Raw genomic sequence first — 26,975 nt, forward strand, 5'->3', positions numbered from 1 at the left:
TGTATATATATACCACATCTTCTTTATCCATTCATCTGTTGATGGACATCTAGGTTCTTTTCATAGGTTGGCTATTTGTGGACATTGCTGCTATAAACATTTGGGTGCACGTGTCCCTTCGGATCACTACGTTTGTATCTTTAGGGTAAATACCCAGTAGTACAATTGCTGTGTTGTAGGGTAGCTCTATTTTCAACTTTTTGAGGAACCTCCATGCTGTTTTCCAGAGTGGTTGCACCAGCTTGCATTCCCACCCAAAGGGAAGTTTTAAGCCATCTGAAATTTGTAAGATTTTATTTCTCTCTCAATTGCTCCCACACTTTGAGAATGATTAGGACAGTGTTGTTCATGGTAATTTTTACTTTGTTTCATAATTAGGCAAAAAAATCTCCTAAGCCATGTAAGTCATGTATAAATGGAATGATGCAGTGGCCATATTTCCCTTCTTTAAGATCAGATGTCTTGGATTGAGGTTTACAGCACATGGGTCCAAATCATGGTTTCTGTTAAAAAAAAAAAAATGAGGCCAGTCTAACTTATGATAAAAGAGGTTACTTATTTGGTAGGATTTATGAACATCCTAAGTGGCATCTAAAAGTTGAGCACAGGGATACCTGGGTGGCTCAGTCATTAAGCATCTGCCTTCAGCTCAGGTCACGATCCCAAGGTCCTGGGTTTGAGCCCCACATTGGGTTCTCTGCTCAGTGGAGAGCCTGGTTCTCTCTCTCCCACTCCCCCAGCTTGTCTTCCTTATCTCTCTATGTCTCTCTCTGTCAAATAATGAATAAAATATAAAAAATAAATAAATAAAAGTTGAGCACAAGACTGTATTTGCCTACATGTTCCAATATGACCACCCTGGAATCAAAGCAGACCCTGTTCACAGTGGCACATGTCAAAGAGGCAGAAAAAGGGAAGGAGGAGGAGGCGCTGGGTGGATCAGTTGGCTGAGCGTCCAATTCTTGATTTCAGCACAGGTCATGATCTCAGGGTTGTGAGATCAAGCCCCACACTGGGCTCCATGCTGGGCATAGTATGGAGTCTGATTAAGATTCTCTCTCTCGGGGCGCCTGGGTGGCTCAGTGGGTTAAGCCTCTGCCTTCGGCTCAGGTCATGATCCCAGGGTCCTGGGATCGAGCCCCACATCGGGCTCTCTGCTCAGCAGGGAGCCTGCTTCCCCCTCTCTCTCTGCCTGTTGCTCTGCCTACTTGTGATCTCTGTCTGTCAAATAAATAAATAAAATCTTAAAAAAAAAAAAAGATTCTCTCTCTCCTTCTCTGCCCTCCCCGCCCCTCCCCCTGCAGCTCTCTCTCTCACACACACACACATACACACACACACACACTCTCTCTCTCCAAAAAAAGAAAAAAAAAAGTTGGGGGGGGGCGTTGAAAGAAGCAGAAACATAGCTTAGAGAGAAATGCCTCAAAAGGCTCCTAAAGAGTCACAGTGATGATCATAGAACAGTATGAGTGATATAGTTCTATTTTTTAAAAAGCTAACAAACTACCTGTGGGCATGATCAGAAAAGAAGGATGCCCACCAAGCCATTAGCAGTTAGTTGGCAATTAGTGGTAGTTGGTTTACCTATACACATCTGTTTTGCTTTCTAATCCAATTATGTAGGGTGTATAATTTTTGTTAATCTGCACGTACTCTCTGCTGATGGAGGTCAGTCAGGTCAATAAAGGTCCCCAGAGCAGTGCTGCTTTGTGGGGGGTCCTCAGCTGGGGCTGGAAGGGGAGAGAAGCTGACAAGAATCAGCAGAGGGCTTTCTGTGGAGCTTTCCTGTGTTCCAGAAGGTGTGTCTTCAAACCCCAGGGCCTCGGCAGGGACAGGAGCAGGGCAACAGGGTGGTCGGGCCGGGGGAGCCACTGCACAGGGAAAAGAGGGCAGGGCAGTGCTCCCCACCCACACTGGCTCCAGATCTGCTGTCAGAGGCTCAGTTCCCCTAAACACTAGCTCCTACCAGGGTTGGGGAAAGCCAAGGCAGGCCAGGCCCCCTCTGTGACCTGGCAGATGCTGTCATACAGAACAGGGCGCCTGTCCAGGAGCAGAGGCCCAATCCAAAGCTCTGCTTCCCTCCCGTTTCAGTACATTCCCTTGCCGGTGCTGTATGGAGTCTTCCTCTACATGGGCGTGGCCTCCCTCAACGGCATCCAGGTAAGGTTCTCACCACCCCACCTAGCCCCAGGCTACTCTGACCCCGAGTCAGCTCTCCATGTCAGCTGCCATATTCCCGAAACCCCAAGTGCTCGCTTTCCCAGTTCAGTGGAGAAATAACGGTGATAAAGATACTACCAAGTACTTTGTGCCAAGTCAACTCACTACAGCAGGCCCTTCATAGGTGTTCTGTAATAAACTCTGTGTAAGTAGGTGCTGTGAAACCTATTTACAGACGAGGAAACAGGCTCAGGATTCCCACCCTGATGGGGCGGAGTCCAATGAGCATTTCACTACATCTCTCTTCTTCTCTAAGCAGAAGAAAACGTTTTGTTGTTCTTTACTTAGCAGGATGTACCAGATGTCTTGGATATCTTCGTGTCGCAGTTAGTTGCATTTTGGGGGCAGGGTTCACGTGTGGCTGTGTGGCCAGCAGCAGGGCCATAAGCCCAGGCAGGGCCAGACCTCCTCCCCGAAGGGCTCCCTAAGTGTCCTCCTAGACCTGCAGCCCCCATCCTGGGCATTCTTAGTCCAGATAAGGGGCTACCTCCTATGAGACCCCACCACCTCCCACCTTCCCCGGTCCCAACCCCCCAGCAGGGCCACCTCCCTCCCAGGGTCCCCACTGCTGGCTGAGCCTCACACTCTCCGCCAGTTCTGGGAACGCTGCAAGCTCTTCCTCATGCCAGCCAAGCACCAGCCAGACCACGCCTTCCTGCGGCACGTGCCCCTGCGCCGGATCCACCTCTTCACGCTGGTGCAGATCCTCTGCCTGGCGGTGCTCTGGATCCTCAAGTCCACGGTGGCCGCCATCATCTTCCCGGTCATGGTAAGGTGGCACGGGCTCCCCAGCCCACTGCGATCACTGGGCCTGGGCAAGCGTCCCCAGCGGGGCCGTCTGCTGGTGCAGATGGCTTGACGCTCTCCGGGTCACAGAGGCAAGCGCAGAACAAGAAATTTGGGTCGTGAGTCCAGGCCAGATAGAGAGGGAGGCACAGGGGGACCGTGTGGGAGCCTGGGGGCTAATCATGGGGAAAGCCTGCAGGGCTGGACTGGCAGCCAGAGTGAGAACACAGAGGTGGGATCTGAAATGTGCCCACATGGGATTCTCAACCCTGGGTGACCATCAGACTCACTTGGGAGCTTTTTAAAACTGTGTGCCCAGGCCTCACCCCAGATCAATTAAATCGGTACCTCTTGGGGAAACCCAGGCATTGGTGTCTGTAGTTAGTCTGCAGGTGAGCACAAATGTGCGGTCAAGCTTGAGAACCACTACTCCAGGGCGTGGGAAATGGATCCTCACCAGTAGGGTCCCCATGGGAGTTAGCAGTAACAAGGGGAAAGGAAAGGAAATTACAGTCAGGATTAGCATGTGTGGAGCGTTGTTTCATTTAGTCCAGAGCAGCCTTAAAATACTACTCCTAATCCCATTTTATAGGTGAGAAAACTGAGGCTCTAGGGCACCTGCGTGGTTCAGTCAGTTAAGCCACTGCCTTCGGCTCGGGTCATGATTCCAGGGTTCTGGAATCGAGCCCCACATCGGGCTCCCTGCTCAGCAGAGAGCCTGCTTCTCCCTTTCCCCCTGCTTGTGCTCTCTCTGTGTCAAATATATAAATAAAATCTTTAAAAAAAAGAAAACTGAGGCTCAGAGAACATGTGTGTGTGACCCAAATTCACTCTGTGGTTCTGAGTTTTGACAAATGCACAGATTAGTGGTTCCACAACCACAGTCATGATACGGAACAGTTCCATCATACCTAAAATTCCTTCATGCCATTTTTTTTTAAGAGAGAGAGAGAGAAAGAGCGCGTGCGTGACTGCAGGAGCAAGTGGGAGAGGGGCAGAGAGAATCTTAAGCAGGCTCCATGCCTGGCATGGAGCCTGACCGGGGGCTCAGTCTCACGACCTGGGCTGAAATCAAGAGTCAGACACTTAACCCACAGAGCCACCCAGGCACCCCCGCCAGGCCATTTCTCTGCAGACCGTGCCTCTTCCTACCCCTGCCCCTCCCTAGCAACCACTAATTTGTTTTCACAGCCAGGATTTTTAAGACTCAGGTCTGTCCAGCTCTCGAGCTCTGCTTGCTCCCAAGAAGCAGGTCAGTGAGGAGCCAGAAATCCAGCTGGCTCGTTTTCTTCCTGACTTCATTTAGTGGCCTGTTCTTGGTAGTGAAGGGACAATTATTTATAACTAGTTACCCTGGGCCATTAATGAAATTAATTATTAAAAGGCCAATATTTAATCCTTCCCCAAAGCACACATTTTCCCCCTTTTTGTATATGCTGAGCAGAGCCAAACTTTCTAGACTTTACTGTAAAAATTCTCAATATTGCAGAACATGTTATTCAGTGTACTTTATACTTGTTTTTTTTTTTAAGATTTTATTTATTTGACGGACAGAGATCACAGAGAAGCAGGCAGAGAGAGAGGAGGAAGCAGGCTCCCTGCCGAGCAGAGAACCCAATGCGGGGCTCGATTCCAGGACCCTGGGATCATGACCTGAGCTGAAGGCAGAGGCCCTAACCCACTGAGCTACCCAGGCGCCCCATACTTTATACTTGTTAACAGAGATTGGCAGCCCTCAGAAATAGGGACAGAGGGACAGTGGGCCTCAAATCATGATCTCTGACCCAGAAGTACCAACATCTCCTGGGATACTTGTTAGAGATGCAGATTCTCAGGCCCCAGACCCGCTGACTCAGGACCTCTGGGCGGGGGTCCCCCAGCAGTGTATGGATTAACAAGCCCTTCGGGTGTTTTGATGGAAGGTCATTTGAGGACCACTGATTTAAAGAATAACTGTAGTAGTTCTGTAGCCCTCGGTCTCTGCCTGGCTTCCCACTTCAACTGTCACAGGCTCTGTCCCTCGGCTCAATGGTAGGCTTTGCCACTCAACTGAGGAAAGGCCAGTTGAGAGGAACCAAGATGGGCAGGTGGTAAATGATGGTTTGTCAGAGCTCTGAGATGGCTCCAAAGATACCAGGGAAGTCCCTAAACATAGCTGTCTGAGGGAGAAGAAACAATGTCTGAGTTTGGGGCCTTGATCTCAGGGTTTTCTCTTAACTCTCACCACAGATCCTGGGCCTAATCATCGTTCGAAGACTTCTGGACCTCATCTTCTCCCAACATGATCTGGCCTGGATTGACAACATCCTTCCAGAAAAGGAGAAGAAGGAGACAGATAAAAAGAAGAGAAGGAAAGGGGCCCATGAGGACAGTGATGAGGAGGTGGGGAGGATGTGAGCCCAGGGCTGAGGGAAGCAATGAAGAGACCCTCCCTCCACTTCTGCCCAGGCCAGGAAGAGGGTGGGCTCGCAGATGGCCAGCTGTGATCACCTGGTCCTAGTCCGGGATGAGCTGAGTCTTCTGCCTGTGTTGGTGTGGGGTGCTAAGAGCTTGTCTGCTTGTGGGAATAGCCTCAGAACGAACCCCTCCCCCAACCCAGGGAAAGGCTGGTTGTCACATCCATTTACTCCCAATTCTGTGAGCTCCCAGTGCTGTTACCAACAGCAGTTCAGGTCCTTGATGGGACAGGGCAGAAGACCTGGCTCCATCATGGGGAAGGTTATGAGGACTAACCTCCAAAGAATGGAATAGGTCTCAGGGGAAGAGTCTGATGGACACCAGTTAGTAGACTGGACTCCTAGACAGGTGGAAGGACTAGGAACAAGGTTTGCTTGGCCTGCCTCTGGGGTATCAGGGAAGAAGGTGGGGAGAGAGGCAGATGTCCTCACTGAAAGAATGGCTACATTCCCCAGATTCTGGGGACCACCTGGTTGCCCCATCTTTTCCTCTCATGCTTCCTCCCCATCCCACCCCTAAAACACTCGGAGTCAACAGACAGGAAGCCAGTCCAGAACACAAAATGTGAAGCAGAAAGATCACCTAGTTCAAGTGCTCATTAGAGACGATAAAACAATCCTCCAAAACAGAAGTGGTTCACCCGAGATGGACATATGGCTAAATGTCTAAAAGGGAATTAAGAAAACTGTTCCTGACTTAAAAAAAAAAATTTATTATTTCTAAAAATTTGTTTTCACTTGAGAAAGAGAGCAAGAGCAGGGAGAGGGGCAGAATGAGAGGGAGAAGCAGACTCCCCACTGAGCAGGGATCCCCATGTGGGGCTTGATCCCAGGACCCTGAGATCAAGACAGATGCTTAACCAAGTGAGCTCCCTAGGTGCCCTTTGTCCTTACTTTGATCGCTTCCAACATGCTAAGCTGCCCATGCCATCTAGCAACACACCTGGCTCCCGTTCTTCTGGGTCTAACCGGAACCCACATCCCTGCATCCACCTGGAACTCTTCTAGTGATTTTTGCTTTTTGTAGATCCAAGTTCATATGCAAATCCTTGCTGACTGGTGGCAGTCAGACCATCTTCTGATGGTAGTGATAGACCCAAACTCCCCTGGTCCTTAACTGCTTTCCTCTTCCAGGTAGGAAGAGGCCCATCATTCATTCACGTTTTTCATTGATGATTTAGATGGTTTGCAAGGACAGGCCTTGAGAACAAAGAAAGTGCCTTTTAAAGACAAATACTTACTCTTTCATTGATTCATTCAATAAATATTTGAGTGGCTACCACGTGCCAGGGTTGGGGAAAAGCATGATACATTCAATGGAAAAATGGGACTCAATTTGCACAAATTCATTTTACACATCTTTACAGCAACACCAGCTATTGTGTGAGATTCACTCCTGAGAGATCGCTTACTATAATAGTTGACACTCTTCTGATCAATGTTCCTGGAACAGTTCTGTCCTGTTTAGGACAAAAGGCTATGATCACCCCCTCAGCCCCAGTGTTTGCAGTACCCAATTTAGACTGGATGTAGAGAGGATGGTGGTTGGCACATTGTGGATGCATGTATTTTCCATCTTGGCAAGAAAGTGAAAGCTGTTGTATTAGTGGTGTTTATCAGCTTTTCCCACTATTTCTCTCCAGCCCCAGTTCCCTTCTCCCTCAGTTATAAAGATTCCCATGGAAAGTGTCCAATCAGATCCCCAAAATGGTATCCACTGCATTGCCAGTAAGTAAACACATGGTGTCTCTCCTTTCCTACTTACTACTAATTCTCCACCTCTTCCTCCAAGGAATTTCCATCTTTAACTCAGGGGGACCTAATGGTCTTAGATGCTAGAGGACTCCTGTGGTAGGCAGAGTTCAGTGAGAACTGGGCCCCAAGGATTCGGACTTCAACCAATGGAATCCCCAAATCAAACCCTGCAGGTGCCCGAGATCAAGCTTCACTTCCATTTAGGCAAAGCCCCTCATTCCTTCCTTTCCCCTGGTGCCTCCAGAGGCCTGTGACGCCACCTGGCCCTCCCCTGAATTGTTTCAGACCACATCAATCCACACATGACCCATTGAGCCTCCCATGCTTTCCAGTGGTTGTTGAAAATGACTGAGGGTTCAAATCCAAGCTGAGTTGTTCCCTTTAGAGAAACAAGTAGCATAGCATTTGGATTATAAATTAGCAGGGAAGAGCGTAGTGGTTGGGCTGTGATTCAGTATGAACGAGCACCTTCCTCCTGCTGAAAGGGAGGCTGCCTGTAAGCATTGCTTACAACGATCCTGTGGGGTTCTGTAGCTGCCTTTACGCCCTCCCAGCTTTGGTCCCCTACCAGAGGACAGTCCTGTTATCAAGACCATAGCCTATCCCCAGAGTAATCAGGAAGCTCCCACTTGAGTCCCGACCTTGGTGTTCCTAACATAGGGTTTGCCACTTTCCTAAAAGGCCCAGATTAAGATTCTACCAGGGGATTCCTTGAGGAGCTTCCCATCACTCTCTCCATCATTGGTACCTCTTCTTTTTTAATTGCTAACTCTCCTTCCCATTTGTATACTTCCATCACCCTTTCTCACTCTGCCCTGGCCCTGCCCCACACCCACCTATCCTGGCTGAGAGCCCTCTGGGGAAGGAGTAACTGAGCCAGAAGCCACCCATGAGGCCCCTGATTTCCTCTTGTGTAGTGTTGGCTGTGGGAACTGGAGAAGAGGAAGACAAGAGGGAAGCACTGGAGAAAGGTCTTCTCCAGTATCATCCTCAAACTGGCTCCACAACTGATGTTTTAATTTTCCTGCCAGGAAAAAGATCTTCCAGTTGGAGTTACTCATTCTGATTCTTCCTTCAGTGACTCAGAATTCGACCGAAGGTAATGGCCATGAAGTAGACTCCTTGGGTATTAGAGAAGAGACTAAACAGTGGCCAGGAAGGCAGAGGGGCTAATTTCCCAGGTTAGCCAGTGTCTCCGGAAAAGGCCTTTGCTTGTCCACCTTGGGAGATAGAGGGGTCTGAACCTGATTATTGGCGCCAAGTAACAAATCTGTCCTCTTACTGACATAACATGATTACAGTACACAAAGGTGTTCTACTTTAGAAAAGGAATCACGGAATACTATGTACGATTAAAAACACTGGGGAAAAAACAACAGAGAAAAACTACACATGACTTAAGCATGTATTATTGAATGCCAGGATAAATGAGCCCAAAGATCACACCACCAGTTTCTCCAGGACTATGTGGAATAAAGTAACAGCATGGTTAATTAGCAAAGGTCAGAAACCTAATTAAATATCAAAGATTAAGTGGAGTGTGCGACTCCTGATCTGTGAGTTCAACCCCCAGGTTGGGTGTAGAGATTCCTTTAAAAAAAAAAAAAAAAAAGAAAAGAAAAAGTAAATGGAGAGAACAGTCAAAAAAGATTCCCGGCTGTTTCCAGGGCTCCCTGTGCCAACTGTGATACCTTAGTGTTCTTAATGAGAAGCCAGGAAAAAAGTGGACAACTTGATGACTGAAAACAAGGAGGGCTCAAAAACGGAAGAGAAATCCAGGGGCAAGAAAGTCAGCCTCAGCTGTTACTGGGGAAGACAGTAGGGTGCTCCTACATGGTGCCCTAACATGGATGGGCATCACTGTACTACATCACACGTGAGCAAGGCATAGTCTATCCCAAGTCTATAGGGAGATAAACCTCCAGATTTAGATGCACTCATCCAAGAGATTTTAGAAAACATGCACGAGATCATCTGAGTTAGAAGTCAAAGCTGTTACCACATTGCCAAGATGAGAAGAGAAACCCCGTAACGAACCCCCCTAAGTAGTGAACCCAAGGCCACTCTAGCCCAGGAATGTCATAGGGCTAAGTTACATCCCTGCCTGCCTTCTCATCCCACCTCCCCAGTCAGGGTCCCTACACCATTACACAAATGCCACCGATTTTTATATATAAAAGTGTTGGGAGAAAAGCAGTCTACCCCAATTTTTTAGTTTTAAGTAGCCTACACCAAATTGAACCTCTAACTGCCCCAATTTCAGTCCGTGGAGAGAAAACGTGGACCATGGTGGGGCATTTCCAATACAAACTTGGTACAGCTACACTGGTGTTTTACCAGCTCTATGTAAGTAGGTGGGACCAGAGAGCCCTGAACAGGATTCCATTTCAGGAAGGGAAAGGCTCAGCAACATGATCTAGTTGAACGAAGATTAAGCATCTGAGGTCTACCAGGCATGATGCTTAATCCCTGGGAGCCTAGAGACAGGCCTACGAACAAAGACCTACAGCTCCGTGTGCCGAGAACAAGGGAGTAGACGTAAGAGAAAGTAGCGTCTAAGGGAGGGATCTGCCTTATCTGGAAAGACCAAGAACGATAAATAGGAGACTGCCAGGTACACAGAATAAAGAAGAAAAGTGACAAAAGAAGGGCATTGCAGGCAGTGGGCACATGCCTGAAATACCATTTGAAAATAGACACACGGCGAGGACTGCTGGGCTGGACGGGCAGTCAGACTAGAAGTAACCAGGAGTGCAAACATAAAAGGCCCCGACTGGCCAAACTAAGGAGCTTGGATTCTCTTACACAGTTGATCCCAAAAGTTCACCTTGGTGGTCATGTGAAGACCGGGCAGAGACTCCCGGCGAGATTACCTCAGCAAAGCACAATGAAGGCCAAGCAGAGGCTGTGGCTTGTTGCCCTGACGTTAAGAGTTCATAAGCAAGGATAAAACGACTTGCTTTAGAGCCCTGCTCTGGGGGATAGCGTGGAAAACACCTAGTACTGGATCAGTCACTCTCCCTTCCCTCTTTTTCTCATTCAGCATCACATTGCACTTCAGAATTTCCTGTCCAGCTTCGCCTGCTTTCAACTATTCACAGAGCCCAGTGTTCATGGTGCCACAGGTGAAGATAGAGATGGAGTCCGACTGTGACCTCACAGACGTGGACAAATACGGAAGAGAGACTGACGGCGAGACCACCCTCTAGGATGCAGCTGCCCCTGGACAGGGCTTCATCTTCACTGTGGGAGGACACGGTTGCATCTTCACCGTGAGGCCTGGGTCAGGCCCCTGAACTTCTTCTCTGAGCCGGTTTCCCTATTTGCCGAGCAGATGGAGTCATTCCACTTGCTAGGAAACTGATCTATGGGTGAAAAGTACTACTTACGTGCAAAGCGGTCTCCTTCTTTCTGTAGTTATAAAAAAACAACCAATAGAAACATAATACCTTATTTTAAAATGCAGTCCAGGATAGGAATTATAATGTTTCTTGAAATGAAAACGATGCTTGCCTCCCAAAATATAGCTAAGATAAAGGGAGCAATAGTAAATTTTTATTGAAACAAATACCAGTTAGATTTTTTTTAAGCTTAGATTTTAAAGTATCTAGAAGGTCTCGAAAAAAACCATTAAAATGCTCATACTTCAACAGACCAAAGTTGGAAAATTTGTTCTGCAACTTGACACACTAAGAAACACATAAAATGCCCTATCTCGTCTTCCCATCTCATGCAGCTTTCTAAAGCTCCTACGACAAGTCTGCGCCATCTGCATGGGCTCTAGGCCCAGGGCCAGGACGGAAGTGTGACTAGAGCTTCCCCAGATTGAAAAGCCAGTGCCCAAAGTCTACCAATGGAAAACCAACGCATGAGAGCGGGCAAATGTTTTCAAAATAAAATTGTTCTAGTTAAAATGAAACTCCCAACCACATTACGTCCACAAAATGATCCTTTAAATTAGTATCACTGGTTTTTCACAACCAGAATAAGACTTCTTTCTACTCTCGGGTTGGTCCTTCCTCCAAGTTTCCAATGACCTTGCTCCCAAAGTCAAACTCCCATCCACAGGACCACTGCATGTTAGGCAGTGCTAATGTAAAATATTAGATTATAACTTTGCAGTATTAGATTAGTACTTTAAGGGCGCCTGGGTGGCTCAGTGGGTTAAAGCCTCTGCCTTCAGCTCAGGTCATGATCCCAGGGTCCTGGGATCAAACCCCACATTAGGCTCTCTGCTCCGCGGAGAGCCTGCTTCCTCCTCTCTCTGCCTACTTGTAATCTCTGTCTTGCAGAGTCTGTCAGTCAAATAAATAAATAAAATCTTAAAAAAAAAAAAAAAGATTAGTACTTTAAAGGAATGATTGGAAGTTGGATAGATTAATAAGTCATTGATAAGGAAGCAAACCTTGTCCTCACGAAACTTATCAGTCTATCTTTAATCCCCACTTAACACCAACCTTGTTTATTTAACACCCATTATGTGCCTGACAGCCACAGTGCAGCTGACATTTACTTTCTCCAAAACTACTATGGATTTCAATCTTGAGGAAATCACTTTGGTTAGTTACTACATTTACTCATGGTGACCAAAGCAGGTGCTTTTCTTCTTCACTCTTTTCTGTTTTTTAAAGACAAACGATACTAGATGATTAACACTTTGGGTATGAGGACAGCCAATTGCGCCTGCAATCCTCAGAGCTTCATACAGTGCCTGGTCCCTAGAAAACTGTGTTAAGTTAAATCTCAGAGCTCCCTTCTAAGGGATACTGTCAAGAGATAAAGCCCTACACCTCTCCTGCTTGTACTCATCGCACAAAATGACTTAGCTGCTCTCTAACCCAGAACCATCACTTGAATTTAAGGATAAATTCTGTATCATCAGCTGCACCAATCCTGGAAGATCTAACAATCGACCCTTAACATTTCAGTTTTAAAAGTTGGTAGATTTCCAATAGTACTTTGTCCAAATTAAACTGTAGAAATGTTATGGATTCAGAATAAATGTGCTTGATTAATCAAACAAGCTGGAAACTACAATGTTAATTTTGTTGTTGTAAATTGATCACTGTAATTTTCATCTTATATGTCATTTATATTTTGTATATATATGAACATTTTAATTTTGACAGCTCTTAACAGGTTGACATATTGTTACTTCTCCATGTCGTAGGTCAGAACTTCTTTCCACTTGTAATTATAATTCAATAAAACTTAATCTTGTCTGCTCATCTTGCTCCATGTTTAATAATTTAGTCAGCAAACATGGGATATGGACATGAGCTGAATCTCGCTTACAAAAACATCTCCAGCAAACTATCCTCTTTCATACCCAGGAAACTATCAAAAGAGTAAAGTCAGCTCCCCATTGTTCTTTTCTTTCCACCTCAAGCTGCCTGGAGCAGGGGGATCTGTCTATCCAAATTACATCCCTGCCTGCCTTCTCATCCCACCTCCCCAAAATACTCAGCCCTGGTAGAGAAGAGAGAATACACAGGGACCTATCCCAGCCTCAAACTGTGCCCAGCGAATACCTTCCAATCTGTCAAATCAAACACACACATTGAAAAAGAAAAAAAAAAATGTATAGAAAGCAGGGAGCAGGGCGTCTGAAGGGGGATTGTCAGCAGACACGTCAAGAAGTCCTCTGTAAATCCAACAATGTGTAAATTCAACTTCATGGTTTAGAAAACACCCGGAATAAGCCTAACCACTTAAATGAATCTTGCAGATTAAGCTCCCAGCTTGGCACAGACTGAAAGGACTAGACTGGCTTCTCCACAGCACTTTGTTTAAGGCATAGCATTAGGGGTTACCAAATATAGGAATACGGACATCTGTTACATCCAACCAGAAAGATGAACTATGATTAGGTCAAAACTAGAACAGAGGCGGGAAGATACAGTATTTTGCAGAACTCATTCCACACCAGTCAGAAGTGTTTTATTTAAAAAAAAAAAAAAGAAAAAAAAAGGCGCAAAACAAACAAAAAACCTTTTTAATCAGAAAGTCTGATTAAATTCAATATGAACTCAAGTTCTCAAAAACCCATTGGGGAAAGCCAACAGGTACATCAGCGAAAAAGCAGGCAGCTGCTAATAAGTCTTTGGTGGAAAAATAAGTTGCATACTTAAACAGGCTGCCCTAATCCTAATGATTATCAAGCCCAAGTTTTGTTTTTCAAAAATAGGTTTCAAGATATCCCGAGGAAACCAATACAGACACCCCCAAGAGTACAAAGGTGTAACAGTGAATTTTAAGGATAGAGGAAAAGCCAAATGCGACAACACACAAATAATCTATAAAATAAGTCTTTCAACCTTAGAGGAACATGGGAAAGCCTCATGAATATAACACACATGGGATGAGGACTGACAGCACGTGGAACTACCCTAAATATTTTCCCAATGACTAAGCCACGGAATGACAGCTCAGGACACCATTCACATGTAGTTTTACATACTATAGGTATGTAAATTACAGTAATGTTTTTTTCTACTCAATTATCATTTCTTCCTTTTGACTTTTTCCCTAATTTTCTCTAGCAACATTTTTCCTTTGGTTTGACTAGTTGAACTCAAAAGGTTTGGAACCTAAAATGAGTATCAACTCTTATTGGAATAGCACTTGGGAAATGCAATCCTAGAAAAGGCAAATTTTAACTGAAGTGGCCTGACAAAGTTAAGCACCCGATCTTACTGGGGCGATGTCCTCCCGTTTGTCACCAGGTGAAGTGCTTCTCTTGGCCGGCTCAGACGACCTAGCTGGAGGCCGGCTTGCTCCGTGGTGAGGTACAGCAGAGCCACACACACAGACGCCCACCCAGTTCAGCTTTCAATAAATACAAAGCATCATTTTAAACCATTTCAGTAAAATAAATAAAAAATATTGCATTTCTATTGGCCTGTTTTGCCTCTTGGACTGGCTTGGAGTGATGTTTGTGACAGAAGACGCAACAGTTAACTAGTTGCTACTCCACGCTCCTTAGGCTTCAACACTTCCTGATCTTCAAGCCTCAGCACCTTCTTTGCAGCAATAATGGTATTCTTCATCAGCATTGCCACAGTCATGGGACCAACACCCCCCGGGACTGGAGTGATGTAACCAGCTTTCTTTCTGACTCCTACATAGAAACAAGACGGGTATGCTCTGCCTTAATTCTGGCAAAGGAAATGAAATGTATGCATCTTAACGTACCATGGAAGAAGCATCCAAAGAAAAACCAAGAATATACATAAGCACCTTCATAAGCCTCAAACTCATTAAAAAATAAGTCATATCTATATCACTTAGGAGTAAAGGCTTTCGAATATACTAAAAAAAGAACATTCATGTAATAAGAGTTGTTCAATGAATATTTATACATCTATATGACCTATAATTTACCATCCAAACTTTTCCTTCATATTAAATCAGTTTAGGGGGCGCCTGGGTGGCTCAGTGGGTTAAAGCCTCTGCCTTCGGCTCAGGTCATGATCTCAGGTCCTGGGATGGAGCCCCGCATTGGGCTCTCTGCTCAGCAGGGATCCTGCTTCCTCCCTCTCTCTCTGCCTGCCTCTCTGCCTACTTGTGATCTCTGTCAAATAAATTAAATCAGTTTAGAAAGAAAAACCTCAAGGAGTTAACTATATGTGAGATATAACTATAATTATTATATTATTAATATTAACATATTACCAATTAATACCTACCTACAATATTTTCTTACTTTTACTCTCTTATTTGCTATTATTTGACTATATTTATTTAACTATACTGTTTGCCCAAGCACCAAAGCAAAGTAATTTTCTGGAAAGTGATAAGTAAGATTTTTTCTAACCTAATCTTAAAGGAAAAATACTTAGATACTTAGGCTTGTGTCTGGTTGCTTTATTAGAAATAGAAAACTAGAAATGGGTTTACCCACCTAAAATTGAGATAAACATGATAGCTTAAGAACTGAAAGGAGAAACCTACTAGTATATTTCAAAATCCAGGAACGTGGCTCTTTCCTGGATCATTTTTAACATGCCAGGTCTGTGATCTCTCCCCTCAATGTGAACATGATAAATCTGTAACACCTTCTAGGAGATTCAGTGGTTTTAGAAAGTCAATTCATTAAATTTTCAGACTTGTTGAAAGTGATGAAATCATTTGAATTATGAAGTAACCTTAAGGAAAGAGCAAACACCTCCCTGAAAAGTTTATACCTGGTCCCCATAATTTTATGATATAAACAACTAAAATGGTCCTAGAATGACTGTAATTTAAGTTTCTCTTAATTCACGAGGATTACATTTTGAATTACCACAGTAATTGTTTTTTTTTTTTTCTTTTAATTGCTACCCCCAACGTGGGGCTCGAACTCACAACCCTGAGATCAAGAGACACATGCTCCACCAACTGAGCCACCCAGGTGCCCCAAGAGTAACATAAGTTAAAAGTAAATGATCTGTCCTAAATGTCCATTAAAGGTACGATTTACTGATTTTATATTTTAAGAAAATTATATCATTTACCTTCAAAATCCACATCTCCAACTAACTTGGGTTTAGCAGTGATGGGATCCTGAACTCTATTTATTCCCACATCGATGACTGCAGCTCCCTCTTTGATCATATCTGCCGTGATCAGATTTGGAATGCCTACAAACCAGAGAGGAATGAGAGGAATGATCACTAGTCCTGAAAGGAAGATTCTACTTATCAGAGGCTTATCTGATTTCAGTTTTAAAAGACCTGGAAGAACTAATTAGCTTGTTTGATGAAAACCTGTAAAAACCATTAGCCAAGGAACCACTGAAACTTCATACAGTAAACAGACATATTCAGAGGTTTCTGAAGTAACATTCACCCATCAAGTCAAGATTGGAAAGCCAGAAACCAACGCCGCACACACGGTTCTCGCCTCGTCTTTATGGGCCGCATACAGTATCACGGCTAGAAGAATGGTGAATGGGGTGGCAGGGAGGCAGGCAAATTCCAAGCAGTCACTCTTCACCCTTCCCCCGCCTCCCTGGGGTTCTTACCTGCAGCGGACACCACGATGTCGGCAAGAACTGTATGTTTCTTCAGTTGCTCTTTGGGAGTGTGTCGATGAGATATTGTAACAGTGGCATCACCTAGGGATTAAAAAATACATGTCTTGATTTCTGAATCAAAACGGAGATTGGATTAGAACCAGGCAACCCATTTTAGAAATTCACCATCCCTGAAAAAAGTAACTGACTTAATTCATGTACCATATTTTCTGGACAGCTAAGTACCAGTTACTTTTCAGCAATTAACACCACTTCTTTTTTTTTTTTTTTTAATTTAAATTCAATCAATTAACATAGAGTGTATTATTTGTTTCAGAAGTAGAGTTCAGTGATTTATCACTTATATATAACACCCAGTGCTCATTACAAGTGCCCACCTTAATGCCCATCACCCAATTACCCCATCCCCCCTGCCCACCTCCTTTCCAACAACCTTCTGTTTGTTCTCTACAGTCAAGAAGTCTTTTATGGTTTGTGTCCCTCTCTGATTTCATCTTATTTTATTTTTCCCTCCCGTCCCCTAGGATCCTGTTTTGTCTCTTAAATTCCACATGACTGAAATCTTATGATAAATGTCTTTCATCTGACTGACTTATTTCACTTAGCATAATACCTTCTAGTTCCATCCACATGGTTGCAAACAGTAAGATCTCTTTTTTTTGATGGCTGAATAATAGTTCATATATATATGTCACTTCTTCTTTACCCATTCATCTGTCAATGGACATCTGGGCTCATTCCCTAGTTTGGCTATTGTGGACAGTGGGGTGCAAGTGCCCCTTCAGATCACTATGTTTGTAACCTTTGGGTAAATACCCAGTTTCTTATAACTTTTATCCCCTCATCCTAACTCTACCCTTTGGGATCATTTAAAATTAAATTTATTTAATCCTTATCCTACTCAACAGTCTTTCATGAATTTTACCTTTCCTAAGCAAAATGTCACTAGAATTATTCAAGTTTTAAAAAAATAAGTGTACTGAAAGGTATCTAAAAATACATAGTTTTGCCATTATTTCTGATATAATCATGTAAGGTCATGATAATCACATGTGATAACTGATTTCTGAGCTTTTTTCTCAGACAAATTATCAGAACCTGAGATAATAACATTTTATAGTCTTATCAAGTCAATCCTTTGCAATGGTCTAAGATATTTTTCTATCAAATTATACAGGATGGGTTACTAGGAACTGTTTCTTAGTTCCAACTATCAAAGCCATAACTGAAAATGTCTAATTGCCTACAACCATGCTTACACTCAAAACTCAAATATATTTGAGGCATGTCCATTTCTGTACTAGTTCCTAATAAATGAATATAAATAAAGTTTCAGGTGACAAGAGTTCAGCTTCTCCTACAAAGATTACTCCCCAAATAATTGCTAACAAAATTATAGCAAATACAAATACAAAGTTTAACAAACACAGGACACCTTCTGAAGGTTCCCATATAAGCGAGCAGGGAACACTCTTCTGAAGGCCATTTCCTTACCTCCAGGGCGTTCGTGTGCCCCATCTGTGTGCAGCAGCATTGCAATGGGCATTCCAACATTTTTTGACCTCCCAGCCACAACCACATTCTTCCCTAGGGTTGGAATGCCTATGAAGAAATATATATATTTACATGAAAAGAGCGCTAGACTATGTTAGAAGGAGCACCAGAGAAGGCAGACAGAGGGCCTAGGACATGAATCTGACCATGATAAGCAAGGGAGTTACTAAGGCTTATCAGTCAAGGAGGTCCCATCACTTGCTACACATCCTAAAGGCTAAAAGAACATGAGGAAAAGGACCCTGGAAGCTAAAAAATACTACATGAGTGTGCACTATCAATGCAAAGAAACCTTATGTTTCCTTTACAGAGGCTTCTGGATTAAATAGCAACAAAGTCAACACAGGCAAATAGTCAAAACAGGCAACCGCAGGGAGAGGCAGGCTTCAGGGGCAGGACTGGAGGACGTGTGGCCCAAGTGTCCACTCCGCGACTGTAGGCACGGTTACCAGTGGCGAGTACTGGTTTCATGATACTAACACAGACATACAACTATGGGATATACCTACCAGTTCGCTTAATTATTTCCCAGACACCCCATGGCGTAGCCGGTAACATGGAGTACTGGTCCAGACACATTCGCCCTACATTAATTACGTGAAAGCCATCCACATCCTTGTCTGGGGAAACAGCGTTGCAGATTTTCCGCTCGTCGATGTGCTCTGAAACAGAGAGCAGAGCAGCAGCCTGAAGTCACTGTCACATAGTTTGCACCGCCTGACACCATCTTAGCTGGTTTATCACACAAACCTATTCCTCTTCCATGACTTGCCTCGGTGATTGACTTCTTCATCTGCACAGAAGGAACACACACCCAGCAAAGCCAAATGCCAATATCAAAGGCAGCATCCTCTTCTACAGCTGCTTCCCTCTGCTGCCATTTTGTATCAAGATCTCAACCCCAAGTCAAGGAGGAATTGGGATTCTGTGTAGGTCTGTGCATACCTAATAAAATATTCACTCTCCTGAATTTACCTCTCCTTTAAGACAAACCCCTAAGGGGCCGGGTGTATAAAGTAGCTAAGCATCCTCTACTCCTCAGAAATCATTCTAAGTGATAGAGTCCAAAACTCACCTGGAAGAGGCAGCTGAACAAGGAGGCCATCTACATCGTCATCGTTATTTAGTTTATTGATTAAATTCAACAGCTCTTCCTCTGAAACTGAAGCTGGTTTCACAATTGTCTCACTGTTGATTCCTATGAGAAAATTCCAAGGTTAAAAAAGAAATCTCAGGGCGCCTGGGTGGCTCAGTGGGTTAAGCCTCTGCCTTCGGCTCAGGTCATGATCCCAGGGTCTTGGGATCGGGCCCAGCATCGGGCTCTGGGCTCAGCAGGGAGCCTGCTCCCCCCGCCGCCCCAGCTCTCTCTGCCTGCTTGTGATCTCTGTCTGTCAAATAAATAAATAAACAAAAATCTAAAAAGTAAAGAAAAGAAAAAAGAAATCTTGAGCATTTGATGAGTAATGCTATGCTGCCTGCCATGGTACTGTAACACAGAGGTTCTGTATCACGCCCAACGCTGGTAGCTAAAGAGCTTGGATCAGTTCTCAAAGCACCCAGAAAAGTAACTTCACAAATATACACACTAGAGAACGTTGGCTTGGCAATTAGCTACATTTTTCTACACTATCCTCCTGAACCTCAATTTAGACAAGAAGACTGAGGCTCAGCAAAATTGAAACACAAGCCACATAGTGATGAAGGCGGTCCTTCCAGTTCTGGAGTCCATGTCCTTTCCACTGCACTGTGCTTCTCCCAGTGTCTTAAAAAGCCACAGCTTGCCATTTTCAAAGGTTCTAAAGCTATTTCAAAGAAAAGGGCAGGAGGCCTCAATCCTCAGTGATACCAAGGACTCATGGTCTGGTCAATGGCCCACACACCCCAGTGGTTTCACAGCCTTTCTGAAGGGAAGGGCATCTAGGACTCATACCACTGACCCACAGAGGAGCAGGAAGAGGCAGAGCCAAGCCCACCTACCCCAGGTCTACCATCATAGAGTCTGTGGTATAGCAAGACCTTGAACACGAACCTCCCATCACCTAGAACCTCAGTTTCTGCATCCCAAACTCTAACCACACTGCATGATTTTTTTAAAGATGTATTTTTATTTATTTTAAAGACAGAGCATGCAAGCAGGGGGAGGGGCAGAGGGAGAGAGAGAGAGAGAAAATCCTCAAGTCGACTCCCTGCTGAGTGTAGAGCCTGATGTGGGGCTCAATCCCAGGACCCTGAGACCATGACCTGAGATGAAATCAAGAGTTAGCCGCTTTACCAACTGAGCCACTTAGTTGCCCCCCTCTGCACAATTTAATTGGCTTTGGACCCAGTTGGTAAAGAAGCCAAAAACTATTTCCCAGAAGTCAGAGTCATTTCCCTCAAACCTAGGTGTTCTAGGCCATATCACTGAGCCCTCCTCACCAAATCTCAAACATCTCAGCCAGACTCTCATTACTACTCAAGGAAAGCAAATGTAAACAATGTTCAAGGTCACTTATCCAATGTTAAGACTAAAGACAGAATTTAGCTTATATTCCAGAAGACACGGCGTGTACCAATCACTCCCATTCTAGTCTATAAGCCTCTCCAACAGATAGGCCTGATTTCTTTATGACCACATTCTGCATACAGTTCAATCCCATTAGCCTCCTGTGCTTGAGCCTTCTAATTAGAAGAAAAGAATCACGACTGCCAACGGAGTTTGTCTCAGATAAGCTGCAATCTGACAGCAGTAGGGTCTGCGAGTGAGACATACCCACTTCCGCAGCTGCCCGGGTCTTGTTGAGGACATAGGAGTGACTTGCAGGATTCTCGCCCACCAGCACCACGCTCAGGTGCGGCCGCTTGTTGCCCGACGCCACCCATTCTTCCACCTCCTGCCGCACTTCCTGCTTGATCTGCTGGGCAAGTTTCCTTCCAGAGATGACGACAGCTTCATTTCTGCAGAAGGCAACCACAGTCACAACACCAAGAAGCTTACATTTTTGTGAAAAGTAAAAATTGGACTACCAAAAAAAAAAAAAAAGTTATTAAATACCCCAAACTTAAAGAGTAGATTAAAATTCATGGTGCCTAAATTGAGGGTCAACGGATATCTGAAGGGCAGTTTCAAAGTGGTTAATCTGTGTCCAGCCACATGTTTAGGAAGATAAAGTTGACTGATAAAGATAAAGATAAAGAAACAGTTACTATCATTACTCTGAAGCATGGAGAGGGTGAGTGCCAGCTAGTACTTGGCAAAGCGGGCTCTCCTATCCAGCTGTCTGACTCCAGAATCCAGGCTCTCACCGCTACACCATCCTGCCCCCTGATCATTGACACATTGATAGACACCCCCAAAAAAGTTTTCCATTGTTTTAATTTGCATTGTTTTATTTGACCTGTCACCACTATGAGGTTAGTGTTTCCTATGTGCTTATATACAATTTTGTAGTTTGTGTTTTCCTGTGTTATTAGCATCCAGCCATATATTTCAAACCATTTCCCAGTTAAATCGATTGGCTTTTAATTTCTATGTGCTTCTAAATATATAAGTTATGTTATGCAATTAAACCAACAGACTATGTTCTGGACAGGTCAGACCTCAAAATTACCATTGCTCCTCATAGCCCTCCTGGAGAAGACATTCCCAGTAAGAAGAAGGAGTTTCCATCCCATGGGTGGCCGTGTGCTCTACCCCAGGACCCCAATGACCCGCCCACATCTGACAGACCAGGAGTGAGCATCTGCCGCTAGGACGATTTCTAGGCTGGCCAGCGGTCCAGCTGACGTAGAAACTCAGTGCCACAGGGCAGTGGTAGTTAACCAGACCGGGAAGAGCTTCTCCCTGAAACATTTCCACACACTAGAACCATAGAGGACCTGCTGGTGGGAGGAGGAGAAGAAAGACTCAGGCAAGAGTCTTTCTCAGAAAAAAGTAGAGACAGAGCAGTGACACCCAAAGTAGGACAGAGCAAGAGATGAAGAAACTGTTACTGATGGGGCAACGAGAAAACTCAGGGCGTAGAAGAACCTCCAGTTCCCAAAACCGTGTTCTGATCCCTGAAAGACCACTTCTTCCCCATAAGGACTGTTTATGCAGCTCTTCCTGGGTTCTAATGTGGAACATTCCTGGTTTTCTTATTTCCATATATGTCCTTATAATAAAGTTCCCAATACTTTTTTATTTTTATTTATTTATTTTTTTAAGTTCCCAATACTTAATGTAGGATGAGAATCTGCTCTTTAAGCATAAAGGTCTCAGTGGAAATGTCTTTCCCTTTCGTTTTCTTTCTGTCCCCACTATCATGAAGCATGCTTCAACCTCAAGACCAAGGAGACACACAATTATATGAAATATTGAAAAAATTTCCCCTTCTAGAACATATTTAATTCTCAGGGATAACACCAAGATACTGGTTATCTTGTATGGTCAGATATGATTCATTTTTTTTTTTAAGATTTTATTTTTAAGTAATCTCTACGCTCAACATGGGGCTTGAACTTACAACCCCGTGATCAGCAGCTGGACACTCCTCCTACTGAGCCAGCCAGGTGCCCCAGGTATGATTCATTCTTAAGACCACTGTTAATTAAAATGGAATTTTAAAGCTTCAACAGCATTTAAACCTTCCATGCTTCCTTTCCATTAAGATTAAATACCTACTTTGAACCAGATTGAAATGTCTTGGATATAAAGCAGTAATTTTTTATCTAAACTTTATATTAATTTGTATTTGTTTCTTGGGGATATTAAAAAGATAAAATTTTATAGCAAACAATACATTTACCCAAATTTTGTATAATGAAAGCAGCATAGCATAAAATATATACTAGCATTTCACATACACCCATGGTATATTAAGGAACTGAAAACATGTTAACATTTAGAACTAGAGTTGAAGACTTCATTCAAAGGGCTTTGGACACACACACCTCTGGCAACACTCCTGGGGAGTAGTCCCAGTCCAGAAACATATTCCCAACCTGGAACGCTGCCAAATGAAAGATTACTTTAAAAGAGCTTACGACAGTGATTTATATTCAATAAAATAACATATATAAAGTGCAAGGCATATATATTCAATAAAAATTAATTTCTTACTCTCTTCCTTTGGTTAGATTTACACACACAACCCATATTCTTAATATATAATATATATATATTTACTTACTCATAAGGATATGTGTGTAAACATATACACATACATAAATATTCAATAAAGTCTTAAATTGCATTTCCTTAAAAAGTTCCTTTTGAGGGGGCGCCTGGGTGCCTCAGTCAGTTAAGCGTCAGCCTTCAGCTCAGGTCGTGATCTCAGGATTGTGTGCTAGGGCCCTGTCAGGCTCCACCCTTGTCTGTCTCCCTCTCTTCCTCCCCCACTTCTCCTCCCCTCTCTCAAATAAATATTTTTTTTTTTTTAAACGAAAGCAATTAACTTAGACAAAATGGTAGAAGCATATTTGGGTTAAGAATGATCTACTACAGTTAAGAACACAGGGTTCTGGAAGAACCCAGTGTTCCAACTCCCAAAGGCAGGTTCTGGATGTTATGCCAATTAGGTTTAAAAAAAAACCGTCAAAGAGCAACAAGAACCAAAAATAAAGCAACAACACAATGAGTATCTTCTGTAATATCAGCTGTTTTAGCCCTCCTCTTCACATACAACTCTGCAAAATTTGAAACACAGTCCTGCCAGAGAGTCATTACCTAATTTCCCATCATATCTTCTGCCAAAGGGCAGATAAAGTAACTGCTACCCCAAAAGAAACAGAGGCTCAGCTCAGTCCCACAGGGAATCCAAAATGTATTAACTATATTAGCTAACACTTATGTAGGAATTAGATGCTTTTCACAGATGTGTTTAATAATTCATTAAGATGACAAATGAGAATAAAATGAGTGAACAGACTAGAAAAAAGTCACAAGGACTGTTCAAGTAAAAATCAGAATTAAAATCCAACTCAGTAGCATCTTTGCCTTCCTAATTCAATAGCTTAGAGCACTGTAATTTTCCATAAAAACAATTATCAGGTCCATTTTACAATTCATGATCAAGTTATTCTGGAAAAGAGTTCGGTTATCTACTAATTAATTACACACAAAGAAGGATGGAACTAACATCTGTTAGAAACATTAGGTATTTTGCTAAGAGTTTTACATGCATTACTCTCATTTACCTTGGGATTATTATAATAACTCGTATACAGAGGAGAAAGGACAGTAGAAACAAGATTCAAACACAAACCTCTGCCTCCAGCCTCCAAAGTCCATTTTTCCCTATACCCTAGTCTACTATAGTACTCTCTCTCCAACCATGAGTTTATGTTCCTGAAACCCTCCTCCCTCAAAAGAAATACATGCATACTCATAAAAGATATTACTGTTTTACAATTACTAGGCAGCAGTGATCAAAGCAATACAAGGGAACCATAAATATTACAGTATTGCCTTCAGAGATGTGGAAGTCTACTTGTTCATTCAGAAACGTTAGTGAAAGGAGGGCATCTGCTACTGGAGAGTAACTGGTCCAGTTTTCTAGATGAGTTAGAAGATCTTTACAAATGTCTTCAATCATGAAAGCCACAGGCACACGAGGCCAGAACTCAGGAAGGGAGCAACGGGGAGAACAGACAGTAGTAATGAGGGATGGAGCTGGAAAGGCAGGTCAGGGTCAGAACAAGGAAAGCCCTGACGGTCCCGAGTCTTCAAGAACGCATTAATCCGCATTCTGTGCTATGACAGCACCTCGGCAATGTTTCTAACATTTTTTTTTTCACTGAGTAGAAAGTACACACGGGTTCTGCCCCTTGACAGGTGAGTTCCACTAGGAAAGAAGACTTACGATCATTTCTGAATTCACACAGCCTAGGGCAGTGTCTGGATGAAAGGGGCCGCTGTTAAAAGGCTTAGCTCGCTGGCAGTGCAAAAGCTCCAAAGATGGGCGAGAGAGTGCGCAGATTTAGGGAGACAAATCACGGGCCCCCAGAGGACTCTTCAACCTAGGTTTAAGAATCGAAGTTCGAGGTCTAAAAAGATGAAGAAAAACCTATCATCTCCCTAAGAAAATGCAAGCAGAGAGCTCTTTCTCTCCTCCTCTCCGGAATTTTCCCTTCCTCAGCCTGGCAATGAGTAGTTCCGGGTGGACCGCATCAAAGCCCTGGTGACCGCAGCACATTTATTATCCTGGGAGGGTAAGGGGCAGCTTGAAGAGCTGCAGGAGCCACATCCACCTCCCGAAGGAGGAGGGAAGAGCGGGTACCCGGCGAGCAAGCCGGCTCTGGGATTTCATCAGACTGCACCAACCCGGTCCGCCGCTAGGATCCCGAAGCGCACGGAACGCTGCTCATTCAGAGCCCTTCCCCACGCGCCCCAAAGCGTATCCTCTGCTTGGCCAAGCGGCTCGGCAACACCGCCAAGGGCGGCCCGCAGGTTCTGGCCGGTAACCGCCGCACTGTCCCACGTAGTAAATCCGGGAGCGCCAGAGCCCGCCTGCGCCTTCGCTCCGCACGGTGGGCCCCGTCCTGCCCACGGACTGGCCCGGAGAGAGGGCGACGCCCCGGGGCTGCGGGGACCGGCTCCCTCCGAAAGGCGGGCTCCGGGCATCAGCCGCCCCATAGAGCGAGCGCTCAGGTCGCAGACTGCGGCCGCGCTCGGCTGCCACGTCGCCCCGTCACCGCCCGGGACAGAGATGCTCATTAGAACGTCCCTCGGCGCCCCTCCGGAGCCCGGGCGGCACCCCACCCTCTGTTCCCCTCGGCTTTCGGCGCTGACCCAGCTCCCGGACCCCCTTACCGAACTACCGAGAGGTGGAAGGGGCGATGCCGGAGGCGGCAGCTCTGCGCGGGCCGGAGCAGCCGGGTGGCCAACGTGGACACGACGGAAACAGCAGCCATGACCCGCGCCGAGGTCCGCGCCAGGAGAGAAGCGCGCGCGCGGGTCGCGCAGTTATACTGCGGCCGCGTGGCAGGCCCCGCCTCCCACCCGCACCCATTGGCCCCTTCCTAGGAAAGCCCTGCTTGTGATTGGAGCAAGAAGAGCCGGCGGCGAGGCCCTGGAAGGCTCAGAAGCCGCCGTAGCCTGCAGAGATTGGTGGAAGAAGGCAAGCCCCTGCGGGACGCCGCGGGTGTCACGGAAGCCTGGCGGGCCCGAGTGAGAGTTGGTTCATTCATTGCTTGAACGCGCCTACTGTGTGCCAGGCAGCGTAAAAAGTGGATAAAAAGACAAGCAGACAGAAGAATGATGGAGTTAGAAAGAAACTGTTTGGCAAAATCATAGGAAAAACGGATCACCGTGGATGTCAAAACAACTGGATGAGGAACAGGGTATGTACTTACCGGGTTGCCAGATCTTGCAAGTAAAAATACGAAACACTCGATTAAATTTGAATTTTAGAGAAATAATTTAGGAGGAGGCGTCATACTTGTATTAGGGTAGTATTCGATGGTCATCTGCGATTAAAATTAAACTGTATTTTATCTGGCTACTCTTTTTGCATAGTGTCAAAGTATCTCACCCACAAAATACTTATTAATAGTAAAGGGGGGAAATTGTACATTTACAACAGGGGAGCCTGAAAGTCATGACCTTAAATGAGTGATCAAAGTTAATACCACCAGTAATGGAACAAACACGCGTTATCATGAAGAGGACACATCACTTCATAACTCTTAACAAGTCTGAAAATTGAATGAAGTGATTTTTTCCTAAACCATTAAGCCCCCTAAAAACTATTAAAGATTTTTCACTTACACACTGAGAAGAGAGAACACAGACCTGGAATATTAAAACGGCCTAGGAAAAAAACGTAGTCCTGAAATTTTGGAAGATACTAGTGGATCTTAATCTAATCACAAGGAAATATCAGATAAGCCCAAACAGAGTTATTTTACAAGACAAGCAGCCTGTACTCTGAAAAATGTCAAAGTCATGAAAAACAAAGCATGAGGAACTGTTCTAGATTTAGAGAAGTCTCGACATGACAAATGAAATGTGTGATTTGGAACCAAAAAATTTATCTTTCTTTCTCTTTATTTCATTTTTCTTTTTCCTTTCTCTTTGCTGTAAAGGATATTACAGGGCAATTGGCAAAATATTAATAAAGTCTTTAGATCAGCTAATAGCATGGTATCAGTGTTAATTTCTTGCTTTACCTAGCCATATTGTGGTTACATAAAAGAATGTACTTGCCTTTAGAAATAAAGAAACA

At 44.4% G+C, this 26,975-nt stretch overlaps 2 protein-coding genes across 6 annotated transcripts in view; one reads left to right on the forward strand and one right to left on the reverse strand.

The window, feature by feature from the left end:
• Nucleotides 1-10,953, forward strand: part of SLC4A5 (solute carrier family 4 member 5) — a 106,008-nt gene extending 95,055 nt beyond the window's left edge. For 4 of the 5 annotated variants that reach the window (XM_032880778.1, XM_032880780.1, XM_032880779.1 and 1 more), the window contains 5 exons: nucleotides 2,095-2,163; nucleotides 2,819-2,992; nucleotides 5,239-5,391; nucleotides 8,252-8,319; nucleotides 10,264-10,953. In XM_032880778.1, coding sequence (XP_032736669.1) covers nucleotides 2,095-2,163; nucleotides 2,819-2,992; nucleotides 5,239-5,391; nucleotides 8,252-8,319; nucleotides 10,264-10,429 — 630 coding nt within the window. In that variant the 3' untranslated portion in view covers nucleotides 10,430-10,953. Of the gene's footprint in view, nucleotides 1-2,094; nucleotides 2,164-2,818; nucleotides 2,993-5,238; nucleotides 5,392-7,108; nucleotides 7,194-8,251; nucleotides 8,320-10,263 lie in introns of all 5 variants that reach the window. The other variant, XM_032880782.1, reaches the window with a different exon arrangement.
• A 2,858-nt stretch (nucleotides 10,954-13,811) lies between these two features.
• Nucleotides 13,812-25,695, reverse strand: MTHFD2 (methylenetetrahydrofolate dehydrogenase (NADP+ dependent) 2, methenyltetrahydrofolate cyclohydrolase). Its single transcript, XM_032880783.1, has 8 exons — nucleotides 25,562-25,695; nucleotides 20,543-20,727; nucleotides 18,866-18,988; nucleotides 18,300-18,452; nucleotides 17,731-17,838; nucleotides 16,225-16,317; nucleotides 15,716-15,841; nucleotides 13,812-14,340 (listed from the first exon to the last, which is right to left on the reverse strand). Exons 1-8 carry the CDS (start codon nucleotides 25,660-25,662, stop codon nucleotides 14,177-14,179), a joined length of 1,053 nt encoding a protein of 350 aa, XP_032736674.1. The 5' UTR covers nucleotides 25,663-25,695; the 3' UTR covers nucleotides 13,812-14,176.
• Between the last annotated feature and the right edge of the window lie 1,280 nt (nucleotides 25,696-26,975).

Source organism: Lontra canadensis, unplaced genomic scaffold (assembly GCF_010015895.1).
Source record: "Lontra canadensis isolate GAN:19392208 unplaced genomic scaffold, GSC_riverotter_1.0 scaffold71, whole genome shotgun sequence".
NCBI lineage: Eukaryota > Metazoa > Chordata > Mammalia > Carnivora > Mustelidae > Lontra > Lontra canadensis.

Excerpts from the sequence above, each read along its gene's own strand:
- MTHFD2 (XM_032880783.1), bottom strand. The coding sequence starts at position 25,662 with ATGGCTGCTGTTTCCGTCGTGTCCACGTTGGCCACCCGGCTGCTCCGG. Across the intron at positions 18,989-20,542 it reads CCGGGCAGCTGCGGAAGTGG|GAATCAACAGTGAGACAATT; the intron begins GTATGTCTCACT and ends ATTTTCTCATAG. Across the intron at positions 14,341-15,715 it reads TGGAGATGTGGATTTTGAAG|GAGTCAGAAAGAAAGCTGGT; the intron begins GTAAATGATATA and ends GTTTCTATGTAG.